This window comes from Marmota monax, unplaced genomic scaffold, assembly GCF_021218885.2.
Source record: "Marmota monax isolate L192 unplaced genomic scaffold, Marmota_monax_Labrador192_F-V1.1 WCK01_AAM20220418_F8-fsc00165, whole genome shotgun sequence".
NCBI classification, from domain to species: domain Eukaryota; kingdom Metazoa; phylum Chordata; class Mammalia; order Rodentia; family Sciuridae; genus Marmota; species Marmota monax.
Window position 1 is genome coordinate 407,283 of NW_026693851.1, and position 16,862 is coordinate 424,144.

The 16,862-nt window shown below is 35.0% G+C and overlaps 1 protein-coding gene across 5 annotated transcripts in view; it reads right to left on the bottom strand.

The window, feature by feature from the left end:
- Positions 1-16,862, bottom strand: part of Cdk14 (cyclin dependent kinase 14) — a 599,374-nt gene that overhangs the window by 275,365 nt on the left and 307,147 nt on the right. For all 5 annotated transcript variants that reach the window (XM_058585022.1, XM_046462471.2, XM_058585024.1 and 2 more), the window contains one exon: positions 14,871-14,994. In XM_058585022.1, coding sequence (XP_058441005.1) covers positions 14,871-14,994 — 124 coding nt within the window. The remainder of the gene's footprint in view (positions 1-14,870; positions 14,995-16,862) is intronic.

Genomic DNA, 16,862 nt, shown 5'->3' on the forward strand with positions numbered 1-16,862 from the left:
ACTGTGTGTGTGTGTGTGTGTGTGTGTGTGTTCCCGGGTATTGAACCAGGGCCACGCATATGCTAGGAAAGCACTATACCACTGAGCTACATCCCTAGTCCTGCATAGTACTTTTTTGACTACAGTGTTTGACAGACTCGAGGTGGTTCCTAGGACCACCGTGCCACCTTATATTCATGCTATTGAGTGTGGGTAGGACCTTGTATTACTAGTCAGCTTTGCATTACCACAATGAAATAGCTGCAGCAGCTAACTTACAAAGAGAAAAGGTTTACTTAGCTCACAGTTTTGGAGCTTCTAATTCTAAAATCAGACCAATGGTTTGGCCTATGGTGAGGGTGGTGGATGTTGACACATCATGGAAGAAGCATATATGGGAGTAATATGGTCACAACTCCAGCCAGAGAATAAACAGCAACGTCTTACAATCCTCTTTGAGGATACACCCCCCCCCCACGACATGAGGACCTCCCAGAAGGCCCAATTCTGGGGACCAAGCCTTTAACACATGTGCCTTTGAAAAAATATCCAAACTAAAGCAGACCTGTCACTTCCTTAAAAACAGAAATACAAAAATAAAACAGAATGTGGCAAAGGTGTTTTATGATGAGATTTACATAAACTGCAATTTCTGTCTTGCTCTAGACGTTTTCTATTGACTTCTTGGCTTACATGCTTTCATGGAGCAAGCAGCCTTACCAGAGAAGTCCATATGTCAAAAGAATGGGAGTCTGTCAATATTCATGTGAACTTGAAAGCAGATCCTTTCCCAGTATAGCCTTTAGAAGACCTGGCTGATTGACTGCAGCCTTGTGAGAGACATTGAAATACAGGCACCCAGATAAGACACTCCCAGATTCTTAATGTACAGAGATAATAAATGAGTGCTATTTTAAGCAGCTTGATTTATGATAATTTATTATACACAGCAATAGATAGCTAACACAACATTCCCACAATTTATGTTCCACAGTGTCAAAAACTTGTCCTTAAGAGATAAATCTGAGAAATGCAATGGCAGATTTCATTTTAAGTGTGGCAAGACCAAGAGCCTTTAGATATTAGAGCCAACACACATTGTGATTCTACTGTGTGGAAGGAGGTGAAGACAGGCAAGTGCAGCTCACTCTAAATAGACATGGCCAAGGAAAAATTTTAATTTTTAAAATTATTTTTCACCAATGAATGTACCATGGACCACAGCTTTACAAAAGTCATTTTATATTTACAGAAGTAGTAAAAGACCAAGAAATCCAAAGCTAGTTCTGACTGTCTCAGAGAGAGGTAGGAGAGGTGGTAACAAGGACAAACAGCCATATAACCAGAGGAAGAATGTATCTGACTCCTCTTAAAAATCAAAGTTTCACTTTCAATTTTTCCATACTCATTTCTGGCCTTTCTTGTCCCTTCCTTGTCCCTTCCTTCTCCCAACACTTCAGTGGTAAAAATCACCAGCACTAACAGTGACAGTCAGTGTGCTGGGGGTGTGCTGGCAGCTGCAGGGTTGCTTGGAAGAGGAAGGAAAACAGCGGAGTAGAGTCCAATGAGCAACCTGTTTGACGTCAATCACATCTGCCACTTATAAAAAAAATTTTAAAAAAAGAAGTTTTGAGATTTTTAAAAAATTTTTTCATGTCTTCCTGATTTCTAGAAATTTCACAACTTTGGGAAGGAAAGGGCAAGTTGCTATCTGTTTGAGTGTCTTATTGCCTTCCATGTTTATGCTTTCAATTTATAGAAAACCCTTTAGAGTTGGCTGGTAAAACTGCCATGTTTATTCTGGCGTTCACTTTGTAATTCCCAATTTCAATTTTTTTTACCTAAGTGCATTTCTAAGTAAATTGATACTATGTCTGAATTTTAATATCACTTATTTCAATTTCTATTTTAAATGCTAATACTGAGAGAGATCAAAGAGCTCATTTACAGCTATTCCACTGAAAAAGTCCCAGATAGCTAAATCCATTTATCTGAGATTTTCATATTTAATATTAACTGATCATACTACAACTCAGACCTATTTGAATATCCTTCATGTTCTTATGTAAAAGGTGTAAAAGAAATCATATGATCCTGTAACATGATTTCAAGATAAATTATCTTCTAACTTACAGATTAAGGAAAAATACTCAGTTAAAATGTCAGTCATTATGATGCCCAGGTTGAGCTATTACAAGTACAAATCAGTGCTGCCATATTAGAAAGAGGGTTGTACTGTCTACTTTACAGAGTTGTAAGAATTAAATAAAAGAGCCAAACTGAATTCAGTGGGTCCAGAGTAATCCCAGTGACTCCAGAGGCTGGGAAGGAGGATCCTAAATTCAAGGCCAGTCTTGGTAAATTAGGGAGACCCTATTTCAAACAAAAAATAGAAAGGGCTGAGATGTAGCTCAATGGTGGAACAACTCTGGTTCAACTCCCAGTACTACAAAAAAGAAAAAGGAGTTATGAAAGCACTTTATAAACTGTAAAGGATTATTATTATTATTATTAGAAATAACTGAGGTTTGAGTCAAATTCATGTCCTAAAAACCATCTAATGTGAAGTACTATACACCAAATACTTCTCTGATTCAACAACTAGAATGCTTCCAAAGGCTAAAGTCAAATATTCAAAAGCAAGAAAGCTCCAAGGCAGTGAAGTCTGGAATGACTTCTGTGTCTTGTACTGGGCAAGGCACTCATCCTTTATTTCAACATTGTATGGCACAGACGCCCACATCCAAGGCTGACCACAGACATATCATTCCCATACAAGATTAAGTGAGCAAGCAAACCTTAAAATTTAAGTGACTAAGTTGCTGTCCATAGCCAAAATGTAGGGCCCTGATATTTTTATTGGAATGAAGAACACATGCCACAGATCACTTGATTTATGAATCTGCTAAAGAATCTATAATCTACCATTATCTCAAATCATTGTGACAATTTATTTTATATTGAAGATTACAACTGTTTTCCTTAGTTTATGCATATTTATGCTTATATATCTTTTCTCTTGAGATTTAAAGACTGGTCAAATGGGCATTGACCTCAGTCTAATTACAAAAAAAAAAAAAATTGCCAAATTCTAGAAAACAAAATAGTGGTATTTACACTGTTTTCTTCTTAACTAATATCACAGTTGTAAAACAAGCCACCAAAGACTCCTAGAAATCAATGTGCTGTTTCACATTTAAATTTCTATGTTGCCTGACAATGAACAAGTAATACTTGCTGCAATATTTACTCCTTGGAGACCACAAACACTGACAATGAGCAGCAGTGGTGTTCATTCTAGATGAGGACTTACTCACTTTTTAAATTACAGCCATCCCCCAGTATTCCCAGGGGACTGGTTCCAGGAATTCCCACAGATACCAAAATCTGAGAAGGCTCAGTCCCTTACATAAAATTGTGCAGTAGTTTCGTATAATCTACACACATCTCCCCTATACTTTAAGTCATCTCTGAATTATTTAAAAATACCTAATATGGTATAAGTATTATATAAGTAGTTGTTATTGTTTATGGAATAACAACAGAGAAAAAAAGTCTGTACAGGTGCAAATTTTTTAATTCAAAGTCTTTCCATTCAATGTTGGTTGACTCCTCAAATGCTGACCCCCAGTATATAAAGGGTCAATTGTATACACTAAGGTATAATTGAAATTTTCCTTAGAACTTAGTTTTCTTGCATTCCAAGGAATTATGTTATCTCACAAGTCCACCTAAGGAAAATGATTGGCACAGCACTCAGTTGATGTTTATGAGAAGACATCGTGTAACAGTGGGGTCTTGGTTAGCTAAGAAAGTACTCTGTCTTAAGGGAAAAAAACATGAAGTATAATTTTATTCTTAAAGTAGGACACTAGTGATACAATTATATCACAAATATGTTATCAAAAGAATAATTCTGCTATTAAAACATTCTAAGTACTTTTGCAAGAATAGTTAGTTGAATAGCAATGTGATAGCAATATATTTTTAAATATGTAATACAACACATATTCCTTGCCCAGTAATTGTACATTAAAATAGCAAAATAATAACTTCTACAAAAATGATTTAAAAATGGAACCATTTTCAAAAGATTCATTAGGTCCCAGGGGGACCTTTGTATAATACAAACAATATTCAAAGCAGTGACCCCCAAGGCTGTCAAGGAAGCTTAAAGTAGAAATGCAGGAGCCAGGGTGCTTTGATTTAAACCATGTCTCCTAGATTCACACTGTAGCACAGGCCTGGGCATATGATGTGCACACATTAAGAAATCCATTGCATGAACTACTGAATAATTTCCTTTATCATATCCTTGTTCAAGAAGCCAAAAGGTAGAGTATACATTTTAGGAAAAAGCATATTAAAAATAAACCTCACTTTGAACATCTAAAGGGTTGGCAATAGATGTGAAATATATAAGAGTCTCTTTAAGCGAGGTACTGTTTCAAAATAATCAGTAGGTATTAACTCTTTAAATTCTCCTAAACTTTTCTGAGGTACACAATAGGCAGCAGTTCTGGGCACCCCTGATTTATAGCTGGTAGGTCAGAAGTACAGGAGTGCTGGGGCTTGTGATTGGAATCTGAAGTGGGAGAAGTCTTGTGGGATTGAGCCCTGTAACCTGTAGGGTCTGTGCAAACTCTGGGTATCTGTGTCTGAACTCAATGTTTAGACAGTCAGTTGGTGTCTGGGGTGTTGATAAATTGGTTATTGATGTGGGGAATAAAAAAGAAGTTGGTGTTGGAAGTGTTGTGAGTGAAAAACAGCACAGTTCCATGGAAAAGGCAGGAGCTGAACAGAAAATTACTCCCACTGGGAGGCACTAAGGGCATTTTTCAGCTACTGCCCAATACTGCTGAGTTGTAATAGGAATATGGTTAGAGCCAATGTAGTCTTCATCTGCCCGCAGGACTCCTCAATGCTTTATTTCTCCCAGGAAGACATTAAAGAGGGTGGCTCTCTAATTCATAAATTACTGAGTCTCCATTCAACTTATATATCCAACAGGGTTTCCCAGGACTCATGTTCTGGTGCCAGTCTAGCATTCTGGGGGGCAGCTTCCTGACAGGACTCTCACTGTCCTGCTGATGTAGGACATTAGAACAACATGAGTGACATTCACTAGGTCACTGGGTCAGCACTCCTGTCTTTTGGGGAAACTGGTCCTGTATGTGTTAATTAAGTTATTAATTTTCTACTGGATAATACACTAGAGTTCCAGAAACATTGGTAACAATATGGTATTTTTAATTATAATTTAACACATCTCTTACTAAGTAACAGGTACAATGTTAATCACCAGGCCAAATCAGAGGTTTGGATTACATAATCACTGAAGGCCTATCAAAATTGAGAGAGGTTCTATAGTTGTAGTTCAGTGGTAGAACATGTGCTTAGCATATGTGAGGCCCCAGGCTCAATCACTAGCACAAAAAATATTTCAAAGAAAATCTACAATGAAAAATTCTAAAAATGTGAGTGTAAGTTTTCCTTTTATTTTATACAATTATAATGGGTTTATTTTATTTGCCACTCATATTTGCTGCCTGCATTCTGAAAAAAAAATCATAACAAAATATCCTAATGATATGATTTTACTAACTGGAAGATGACCTCAACAGTAACACCATATCCTGCTTCCAATTCTTTAAGCAAAATGCTTGCATGTTGTATTTTGTTTACATTTTTCTTATTAGTGACTTTTATAAAGAAATATATTCCCTACTAGTTTTACATGAATTGAGACTAATGGCAACTTTTCAAAAGCCATCATAACCATCTGATCTTGATACCTTCCAACATTTTCCTTCGATTATGCCCCTTCCTTGATTATGCCTTTTCCTTGATTATGCCTCTGTTGTCCCATTCTCATGATATGGACATTCATTTAGCTAATGCATTGACCCATTTCATCTACTGCTCCCCACTCTGACTACCAGGCTGGTTCTAAGCACAGTTTGCATATTCAATCTGGTTGGTCATTGTTTCACAAGATAGATTTTCTTAACCAACAAGTCTACTCCATAATTGGACTAAACACTTCAGTCTGCATTTTTATGTCAGTATCCTTTTCTGATTAAGAATTAGAACATCAAATAACTTGACATTTAAGAGAGAAGATCCATTTTTAAAGTTCAAGTTTTTGCAAGCAGTTATAAATTAAGTTATAAAGTTGTATATTAAGGTTATTTTTAAAGGATATAGTTAAAATAAACAAAGTTTTTTAGACATATACTTAAAACTCATCAGCAGCATAGACTACTATTCTTAAATGATTTTTACTATTAATGCTCTTGTACTTACTTTTTTCATTGAAATGAAAAAAAGATCTTGTTGTTTATATTAACACAGAAGAAATTACCCAAAGTGAGAAAGAAAATGTTAATGTTAATATAAAAATGTACTATTTAAAAAGTAAATGACACACATAGTATTTGAAAAAAATCTAAAGAACCAAAGAAGAAAAAGGAAAAAAAAACTATCAAACATAGCATTAAAGTGACAAAAAAGGTTCACAATTACAAATTTTTAAAGAATGTCTAGTTTTCCCAATTTACAGTTTCAACTTTCCCATAGCAGCCTGTCAGTTTTTCTTACTTCCAATAAAGATTTTAAAAAACAAGTGCTTTAGAAGCAATGATTCACTTGCTGTCATCCAAAGCTCTGATATAAATTTGGCAAGTTTCCATATGTTTCACTGGAGTCTTATTTACTTCTTAGAAGTTAAAGAGCTGGAGATGTGGGAAGATCCATCAAGAAGACATTTAGTGCCTCTGGGCAACCTTGTACACTTATTGTTGTGTTAACAAAACTCATGTTCAAGTGTAACCGCTGCTGGCTTCAAGCAGGTAGGTGTGACATACATCTTTTTTTTGTTGATTGGTTTATTTGGTTGTGTTGGAGGTGGAACCAAGGCCCTCACACATACTAGGAAGGTACTGTACCCTTGAGCTACATTCCTAGTCCTAGATATGAAATAATCCTGTGGCTCATAATTCTGAGTGACCCTATTTAACATCATCTACCACTCTTCCACTCCAGTCATAGAATCTGTCCGTTAAGGTTCCAATCAGTCCATATGCGGATATTTCCTAAGTATACATGACTATATCTCTACTCAGATTCTTATCACTTTATCTGCTTTTTTTTTCATTGAAATAAAAAAGATCTTGAAATGAAAAAATGATCTTGTTGTTTATATTAACACAGAGAATAATTACCAGCAATTATTCTCTCATATACTTCAATCCCTCACCCCAGAAAGTCTCATCAACAGAGGATAATAAGATGATCCGTCCTACTTGTAGCCATTGGTTCTGCATTTGATGATGTCTCATTTCCTTACATGCATGATATGGCTGAATATCAACTAATGCTCTTTCAATGAAAATTGCTTCATCTCCACTGAGTTTGAAGCTGCCATTCTTTGCAATCAACCACTATCCACACTGCTTCAGTCTGGTTTATGATGACTGAACAGAGAGATTTTTCATATATTATGCATATAAATTGGATATTAGCTGCAGTTCATATACATCCCTCCTGTTCCCATTTATAGCTTTTAAAAAATCCATTTAGATGAGTTTTAGGGCAGTTCTTCAATAATAGATACCTGTCACTCCAATAAATACAGACTTTTGGTGATACTAATGTGTAGGTTCATCAATTATAGCAAATGTTCCATTCTGGCTCAGATCTTAAAAGTGGGAGAAGCTATGTTTACAGGAAGGTAACTTTTGGTACTCACTCAATTTTGCCCTGAACTTAAAACTGTTCTAAAAATAAAGTTTGCATGTTAGTAGACCTTGGAAATGTTATACTATGATAAAACAAATCAGAAACAACAATAGAATCAGACGTTGACATTGTCATCACCATCATCATCAATAACATTCCTCTTAAATGGAAAAAAAGAACTTCTGTAGTTTTGATTGGCATTTCTCTGATTGTTGGATATGATGAACATTTTTTCATACATTTGTTGATTGATTCTATTTCTTCTTCTGTGAAGTGTTCAGTTCCTTAGCCCATTTATTGGTTTGGCTATTTGGTTTTTTGTTTGTTTGTTTTTTTGGTGTTAGGTTTTTTAAGTCCTTTATATATCCTGGAGATCAGTGCTGTAGGATAATTGAAGATTTTAAATAAAATTTAAATGATGAATCTAAGTAATGATTTTAAGATCAGGGAGAAGACAATGTTAAGTATCAACATTACTTTTAAAACTCTATACACTTTAAATAATTGATCAATGTAAGTAAAAATTGTCTAATTCCCACATCAAATCAAAATTATTTCTAACATGTAATCCCAATGATCTATTGGATAGATTTTAAAGTATGTAGATGTTCATTTGGAGTTTTAATGGAGCTTCCTAGAGAAATTGGTGGGGGGGGCAGCACTTTCTTTAGTTCATATTGCAGATCTAGAGATACTCTAAATATATCCTTCACTTTCAAATCTACATGAAAACAAGTGCCTCAAGTTTGCATTAAGACTGTTTATGTGTTAAACTGTCCACAGGGCCTTTAAAAAGTGCAGTGATACTACATTGGGTGATAAGAACATTTTGTTATTAGAAAACATATTATAAAATGTCACAAGCCATCCATGGGCTGTGTGTGTGAGCTATGTGCATTTGAGCATATGAGGGGCCTGGCCTGACATTATTGCCTGATTGGGCTGTGCAACACAGGTGTGCCTTTTCTCTCGCTCTGCCTGTGATCCCACACAGTACCTGAGATGGGTGTGGCTTTCCAAGATGTCAATCAACCTGCTGACCACAAGACATCACCAAGCAAGACTCCACCTTCAAAACCCAGTCTCTTGCCTCTCTTGCTCCCCTTGCCTTCCAGCATGGGAGCTAAAACCTGAGGTCTCAGAAATGTTCTTGACCCCCCCCAAAAAAAGATATTTCTGTGTTTGTTTGGTTTTTTTAGTTGCTAGCCTGGCCAGCTGGTGACAATAAAACAAAGATATAGTAAAATTAAATCCCACCAGCCACAGTGAATGGATGAAGTTACATTTAACCTTCATTTGTATGTATAGCTCCAATTTGAATTTTGTTTGTGAATGACAAAAAATAAACAGGTAAATGTCTGTACCCTTGGGTCCTTGGGACTAAAAGGCTTTTATAATTTTTTTGGGGGCGATTGAACCCACTTGACCACTGACCATTTGACCACTAGGCCACACCCCCAGTGATATTTTGTATTTTATCTAGAGACAGGGTCTCACTGAGTTGCTTAGCACCTCACTTTTGCTGAAGCTGGCTTTGAACTCACAATTCTCCTTCCTCAACCTCCCAAAACACTGGGATTACAGGCGTGCACCACCGCACCCGGCTAGGCTTTTATCTTTATATTTATCAAACTGACTGACTCTATTCTACATCTGGAAGAAGTCTATTTCTTTCCAGGTTCTACTATTTCTTACGTGAATTCTGAGAAGCATCTAAAACACAAACCCTGCACTTGCCATGTCCTCTACAGAGTCACATTGCTGATGTGCTCTTTAAATTAATCTGAAATGTGATTTACAATAATTTCCTTTCCACAATCTATTCAAGGAACAGCCTGAAGGAGAAAACTATCAACATTAGGAAGGTAATATTTTAGGCCACTAGTAGAAAAAGATCTGTGTAATTTTACTTGATTAAAACCGCAGAGCTGTTTAACTTGGTTCCTCTGTTAGGAAAGTCAATAACATAAGCCAAGACTTCAAATGTTTATATCATAGACTTCTCACTGTCTCTGTTTTTCTGGGAAAATTTAATCCAACTGTCTTTCAATACAATTGGACTGTGACCCTTAAAAATAGCCAAAGGACGGCTGGGGAAATGTGGGTGGCACCAATATCTTGCATAAATTAAAGGCAGCTGCAATTCTACATTAGCATCATTGTTTAAATCTCCTTAATATGGAAAATTAGCTTCAAGTTTTCATATTATACGATAAACAAACTACAAGTTCTTGGTGATTTTTTGCATTTACATGTTACGCTTCATTGATTTTCTTTTAATGTGCTCTCAATGTATACTGTAAAAGCAGGACTCACATTTATTTGAACTTCCAAGACTGAATGAAAAATTAGATTCTAGGGACGGATAAGATTGCATTAATTCCAGATTCAATGGATATATTTTTTTACCCAACAGAAAATATTCTGGCCTTTAGAATATAGATTAATAATATCAGAAATGTTTAACATGAAAAGCCAGCACTAAAAGGACTTAGGAAATAGCTGTACAATGCTCTTTTATTCCTCGTTTCAGACAAGTAGTATAAAGCTCAGAATGAATAACAACTTCTTAAAAGTTGCAAGCTACTTAGAGCCAGAGCCAGATCTCCTAATTCAATGTTTAACACGCTGCTCTCAGTAACAGTTCAACTAGACAACCACTGGGGGTCTTCAGAGTAGAAACTTCAATACTTATGCATCTTTTGTGTATGTTTACAATCTCTCAGTGGTGTTTATTTCAGACTCAAAGGAATCCTGAGGGTTAGAACTACCTACAGTCATCAATTCCATCTGCACTCTTGACTACACACAGCCAGCACATCATTGTTAAAGAGAAAACTATGAGCTGTGAGTTTGCCAATGCTAATTGAACAGAAAGTAGTCAATTCAGATGAGCTTTAGTCTTCACACTCATTTAGTCATGCCTGTATTTTACTCATTCAACCAACATTTACTTAGCAACTACTGGATGCTAAACAATCTACTCTGTGCTTCTAGGAACAACAGAGAAAACACAGGTCAAATTCTGCACTCACAGAATTTACAATCAAGTAATTGAAGCAAAAGATATTTTTACAAGTGAATCAAATAATTTCAGTGTACCAGAGCGCTATTGAAGAAGCTAAGTTGGAGGGTAATAAGGGGAGTTTCTATTTGTAGCAATGTGACATAGACTATGACCTCTATAATGAGAAATAGACAACCACATGAGAATCTGGATGAGGGTTCCAGGCAAAGGGAAAGGCCATGCACAAGGTAACCATGTGGGAACAAATGTGGGATTTTGCAGCACCACAGTGCACAAGAAGCAGCAAGGGGGCAGAGATACATGCTGATAAAGGATTTGAATTATTTTGCCTAAGATGAGGAAGACAAATCATCAAGTAGGAAATGAAACTGAATACCCACTCTTGATTTTATTATATGTAGGTAGAACAAACCTCTGTAATAGTAAAGCACAGCAATTCAAAATCAAGTGTAATATACTTATTCCAAATGCATATGGGAAATAAAGTTGTTCAGGTAAGTGCTAAAGTGTGTCTTTGCTAATAAGAAAAAAAAAAACAATAGTTAAGGCATTTTGACCACCTGGAACTCATAACTGCATTCTGTTGAAAGCCAAATGGGTCTATAAATATACAACTGTCTGGTTTATTTTCTAAAATCTGCTACATATTAAAGTTGAACCTAATCAAATGACAAAATGTTCTTTCAATGATATGCATTTACTTTGCATTAGTGAAATCTATTTATATAATATGGGCTTCATATTTGTTATATGTAAAAACAGCATATATGTATGTGTGTGTGTATAGATAAATAGATAAATAATTTATTAGAGAATTAGGTATCCATATTAGGTTAAATGTCCATACATTTAAAAATAAAGACCATGGGTCACTTGAGATTGAAGGACATGCATCAAGCATATGAAATCCCAACTTTGCAACTAGCTGTCTGTGTTACCAAGTTTCTAATCCTCCTTGAATCTCATGTCTTTTCTCAAAAATATAGGTAAGTATGCTTTGGTATACTATGGTTGAGGAGGAAATGAACCAAGAATTTCTAAGTATCTAATGCAAAGAACAAACATAGTAAATTTCAGTGTTTTTACTCCTCCAATGTATTTTTTAATAAGAAAGTAGTAACTACAATATGAAAAATACAATTATACAGATTGCATTTGTCTCTTAATCAAAATTTCATGGTGCTGCTCACATAAGAGAGAAAGGTAAGACAAAGAAATGGTTTCTAAAGCTTTTTATATGTCAAATTCTAAATTAAGACCTTGTGTTTCTAATTGTTCTGCTGCCTGGAACCATCCTATTTTGACTGTTTTGCTTCTCTATAGTTTTCAGTGTGTTTCCTTCATCTCAGACACACACGTGCCCAAACACAGTAAATCACAGTTAATTGCATGTCTTAAATTAAAAGACAAAAATAATGCACAATTAATTGGGGGAAATTGTCAGTTGGCGAATGAGTCTCGCTCATTACACTCCCTGCACAGGATGTACGCCAAGTGAGCATTCCAAGCTAGAAGAATCAGCCCAAGACACCAAGGGGAGGGGCCTGGGCTCAACCCTCTGCAGAGCAGTCTGGGCGGAAGAACCAAATGCTTGTAGCACATACATACAGCTTTCACTACAAAGATGCTCAGTAAAGGATTGTGCCAATTAGAAGGAACTAGAATTCTCATTGATAAAGGATTGAAGATTGACTAGGTTGTGGGCAATAAGCATGACAATTCTGCCATTCTTAATAACATAAGAAAATATTCATGGCATACTCTTATATGAAAAATTCTTGAAAAACAGTATTTCATTTTTTAAGGATAGGTAATAAACACATGAGGCAGGAAATGAGAGGAGGAATAGAAGGAGGAGGAGAAAGGCACTGGAAAATTCATAAACAAAATTGTTAATATTGTCATTTCTGAGTTGTTCATACTTTCCAAATTTTCTAAAAACATTGTTTAAAAATTAGATTCTAAGTTGTTTCTCAATCCTGTATTATAAAACATCAGTTTTTATGTTTTTATTAGTATATAATAATCATACATTACACAGTGGGGTTCACTGACATTCATATATATACATAAAATAATTTCCTTCAATATACTCCTCAGTACTTTCCCCTCCCTCCCCTCACACCTCCATTTCCCTTCGTCTACAATTCTGGTCTTTATTCTACTAATTTACACATATATTGTTTTTCATTGCTGCATTACAACTATACATAAAAGTGGAATTCAGTGTGGTATATTCATTTTATTCTCCAGTTCTTTCCCTTCTCCTCTCTTCCTCCCTCCTTCTTGATCCCCTACCTCTCTTATACTGATCTTCCTTCTGTTTTCATCAGATCCCTCATTTTATTCCTTTTTTTCTCTCTAGCTTCTATATATGAGGGAAAACATTTGTCCCTTAACTTTCTAAATGTGGTTTATTTCACTGAGCATGATGTTATCCAATTTTAAAGATTCATTAGAATCTTTTAAGACAAACTTACCTGGCTATTATAATATCATCATTTTAAAATTTAAAAATAATTTCCAATAAGCACAACCATACAATCCTATTGTATCCTTGGCTATACAGACAAACCAATTCTATGAAAATATATTTTAAAAATACACAAAAACATGTTCAATACAATTAAATGTCAATATAATAATTTATTACAATAAACACCTTATAGTATATTGGCATGCCATAAAGAAATCACTGTAAGTTCCTTGTAATTTACTCACACTGACAAATCACAAAATATATTCACAGGAAAATTAATACCTCTGAATTTGAGGAAAAGTAAACCTTCTCACCCCAATGCATCTACCCTGCCATTATTTTCTACAGTATAGTAGCCTTTTATCTAGCCACTTAGAATAATCTTGATGCTAAATCTAGAAACAACAACACACACACACACACACACACAAATATACAAACACAGTTTCATCATTTTTTATCAAAGTGGGTAAATACAAAAAAAGTTTTGTAATATATCACTAGTAATGGTAACTTTCCCTTTATTTCACTTTTGGAAGAAAAAAATACAAAAAGCCCAACAGAATACACTCATTCCAAAGTCATTCAACCATCTGCTAACCTTGAAATACAAAAATAATCATTTCTGCCTTCTTTTATTTATTGGGGTTTGGACTGGGAAAAGATAATCATATTTCAGCAAAAGCCCATATCACAACCTCAGGCATCTATGTCCCAAGGGTAATATTTTTATTCCATTCATAATGGAACGATTTTCTAATCAGAATATGTATTCATACATAGTTGAGGTAATGCAATGTCAACACGTGATGCTGTCATCAAGCAACATCCCCCAGTGCTGGGAGTCAACTGAACAGAATGTCTGGTGGGAAACAGAGCCTGAGCAATGCAGCAACATAAGCCTTGGCCAAAAAAAAAAAAAAAGGGAGGTAGCAAACAGGACACAAGAGTTCTGAACCCCTTCAGATGCTCAAAGCCATGTGTGGAGGAAAGTGTCTAAGCTGGAAGAGGCCAATCTTAAAACTTCTTAGGAAGGACTGATTTATAATAGGCCCATTAGAACCCCAACTTTTAAATAGAAATGTGCCTACAATTATAATGTAAAAAAATATTTGATACAAAAGTCATTTTTGGAAAGGTCAAGCTGTCCCTAGATTTCTAAGTTATAAATCCTTAGGTAGCATACATTATTGATTACTATATATCCTACAATGCCCTGAAATGGCTCATTTGACTTTAAATTTCTTAAATTTTGAAAAAATATTTGTAATTGATGAAGTTCAGTGATGAACTATCATATCCTTCTATTTTTGAGTATACTTGACATTATCATAATAAACAGTAAAAAAAAAAAGATGTCCTTGAGTATATTTTATGCTCAACATTTTACTGCCATTTCCTTTGGAAACATATATTGAGATCTGATGCTTATAGTTATTTAAGTAAGCAGCCTAGATTTTTAAACAATCCATCCACCATTATGTTTTATGTTATATTAAAAAAGAAAAAAAAATCTTCTTTCCAGAAAAAAATTTACCATGCTCTATGATGACAGAAGTGGTGCACCTAACAAATGCAGTGCCACCATCTGCCTGGCACTTTCACCGTGTGACAAAATAGACTGGTAATTAACTGCTTTCCTACCGAAATCTGCCAGCTTCAACTCCCCCGTGTCACTGATCAGAAGATTCTGTGGTTTCAGGTCTCTGTGCAAAATATAACGCTGGTGGATGTAAGACAGCCCTCGCAGCAACTGAAATAAAAACAACTGAAAAAATAGGGAGACAAAAGTTAAAACCTGAATTCAGACAAATGCCAGTTTCTATATATAGTCTGACAAATACTTGAATTTAGAGAAAATGGATACCTATCACTAAATTTTCTACCAAATTATTAAATAGAATGTACCAGGATTAGCATGTAAATCCCTAATCCACTAAGAAATAAGTCTGGAAATTGCTAACAACCTATTATATTGGAGAGATCTGCATTCTCATCTATGCTCTATAAATTGAGCAAAATGTAAAAAAAAATCAATTCTTTACAATATTTTATTTTTCCAGGTCTAAAATGACGTATAAGAGAGACATCCATAATATTATAACACATAAAAGAGTACTGTTTATGTAAATGTGTACATATTTAATTCCATAGAAATGACATAAACATGGCACCCATGGATTGACCCATTAACATGCTTTAAGGAAGAGAAAGATAAGATGACTTTAAATAATTAAAACAAAAACAGTCACATGGTCCAATTAATACTCTACTGTAATTATACTGCTCTTGCACATATGGCCATAGAGATTAGGCTATTGCCTAAAGACAGACATGTACCTTCACTAATTACAGAGCAGCCCTATCCTAATGGGGGAAGGAATAGAAAACAGAGACGTAAAGGATTCAAAGGCAACACTTGGGTGAAAAATAACTTAAATGATTAATGGCTTTCTCTGTGAAATTGCATCTTATCAAATGTCTATATTTTGATAACAAAATGTATGATTTGCTAGACTTCCCAGTATTCTGTTTATGAAAAAGAGATTATTGTAAAACTATGTACTTGCCAAATTATTCTAATTGACATGGTATTTTTAAAAAATCAATCTCCTAAAACAAAAATGAAAAACCAATGTTCTTACTTCTGCCCACATACACTTGAGTACAAAGTTTATGGTGTGAGCAACCCCACTATAGGAACTGTGGCCAGAACGCAACACATGCAAACAATATGTTGATAAGTCTATATACTGGGTATTAACAAGCCAGTTTCAAGGAAGTTTTAAAGACAAAAGATAGTATAAGGATTCTGAAATACTCAAATGAAAAAGATTACCAAATCCTTGGCCCTGGGACCTAGCATTTCTGGAATGTTCTAACTAGAGTCAATGAAAACCAAGTAAAATATATATATATATATATATATATATATATATATATATATATATATTTTAAAGAGAGAGAGAAGAGGGAGAGAGAGAGAATTTTTTTTTTTTAGAGAGAGAGGAGAGAGGGGGGAGAGAGAATATTTTTTAATATTTATTTTTCAATTTTCGGTGGACACAACATCTTTATTTTATTTTATGTGGTGCTGAGGATCGAAACCAGCACCCCACGCATGCCAGGGGAGCGTGTTACCGCTTGAGCCACATTCCCAGCCCAAGTAATATTTTTAAGAGGGAAAAATACCTTGAAATAATAGTAAGATTAATTCTTCACAAAATCTTTGTGTGTGACAATTTGCATACCAGGCAGTGATGGCCTGGTATCATATTTCAGAGTGTAAGTAGTAAGAAGTAGAAGTCTGTTCAGTTAGTCTATATTAAAATACTGGCTGAAGGACTAACATTTCTCTGGACTTCTCTTGCTCTCAAATCTTTCTGAATAGTGGATGGAAAGATTTAAGTTAACACCAGCCTCATTCCTCACTTTTAGTCCACCCCACATCCTGAAGCTTAGAGTTTAAAATATTATAAGAAAAAATATGTATTCAGTTTAAAAAGGAAAAAAGGTGACTATTACCTCAGTGACAATTAATGAAGTAGGTGCTATTATTATCTCCATACTAGTGATAAGGAAACTGAGTACAGTTTCTGAAGATCACACAGCAATTAAGTGGCAGAGCCAGGGCTC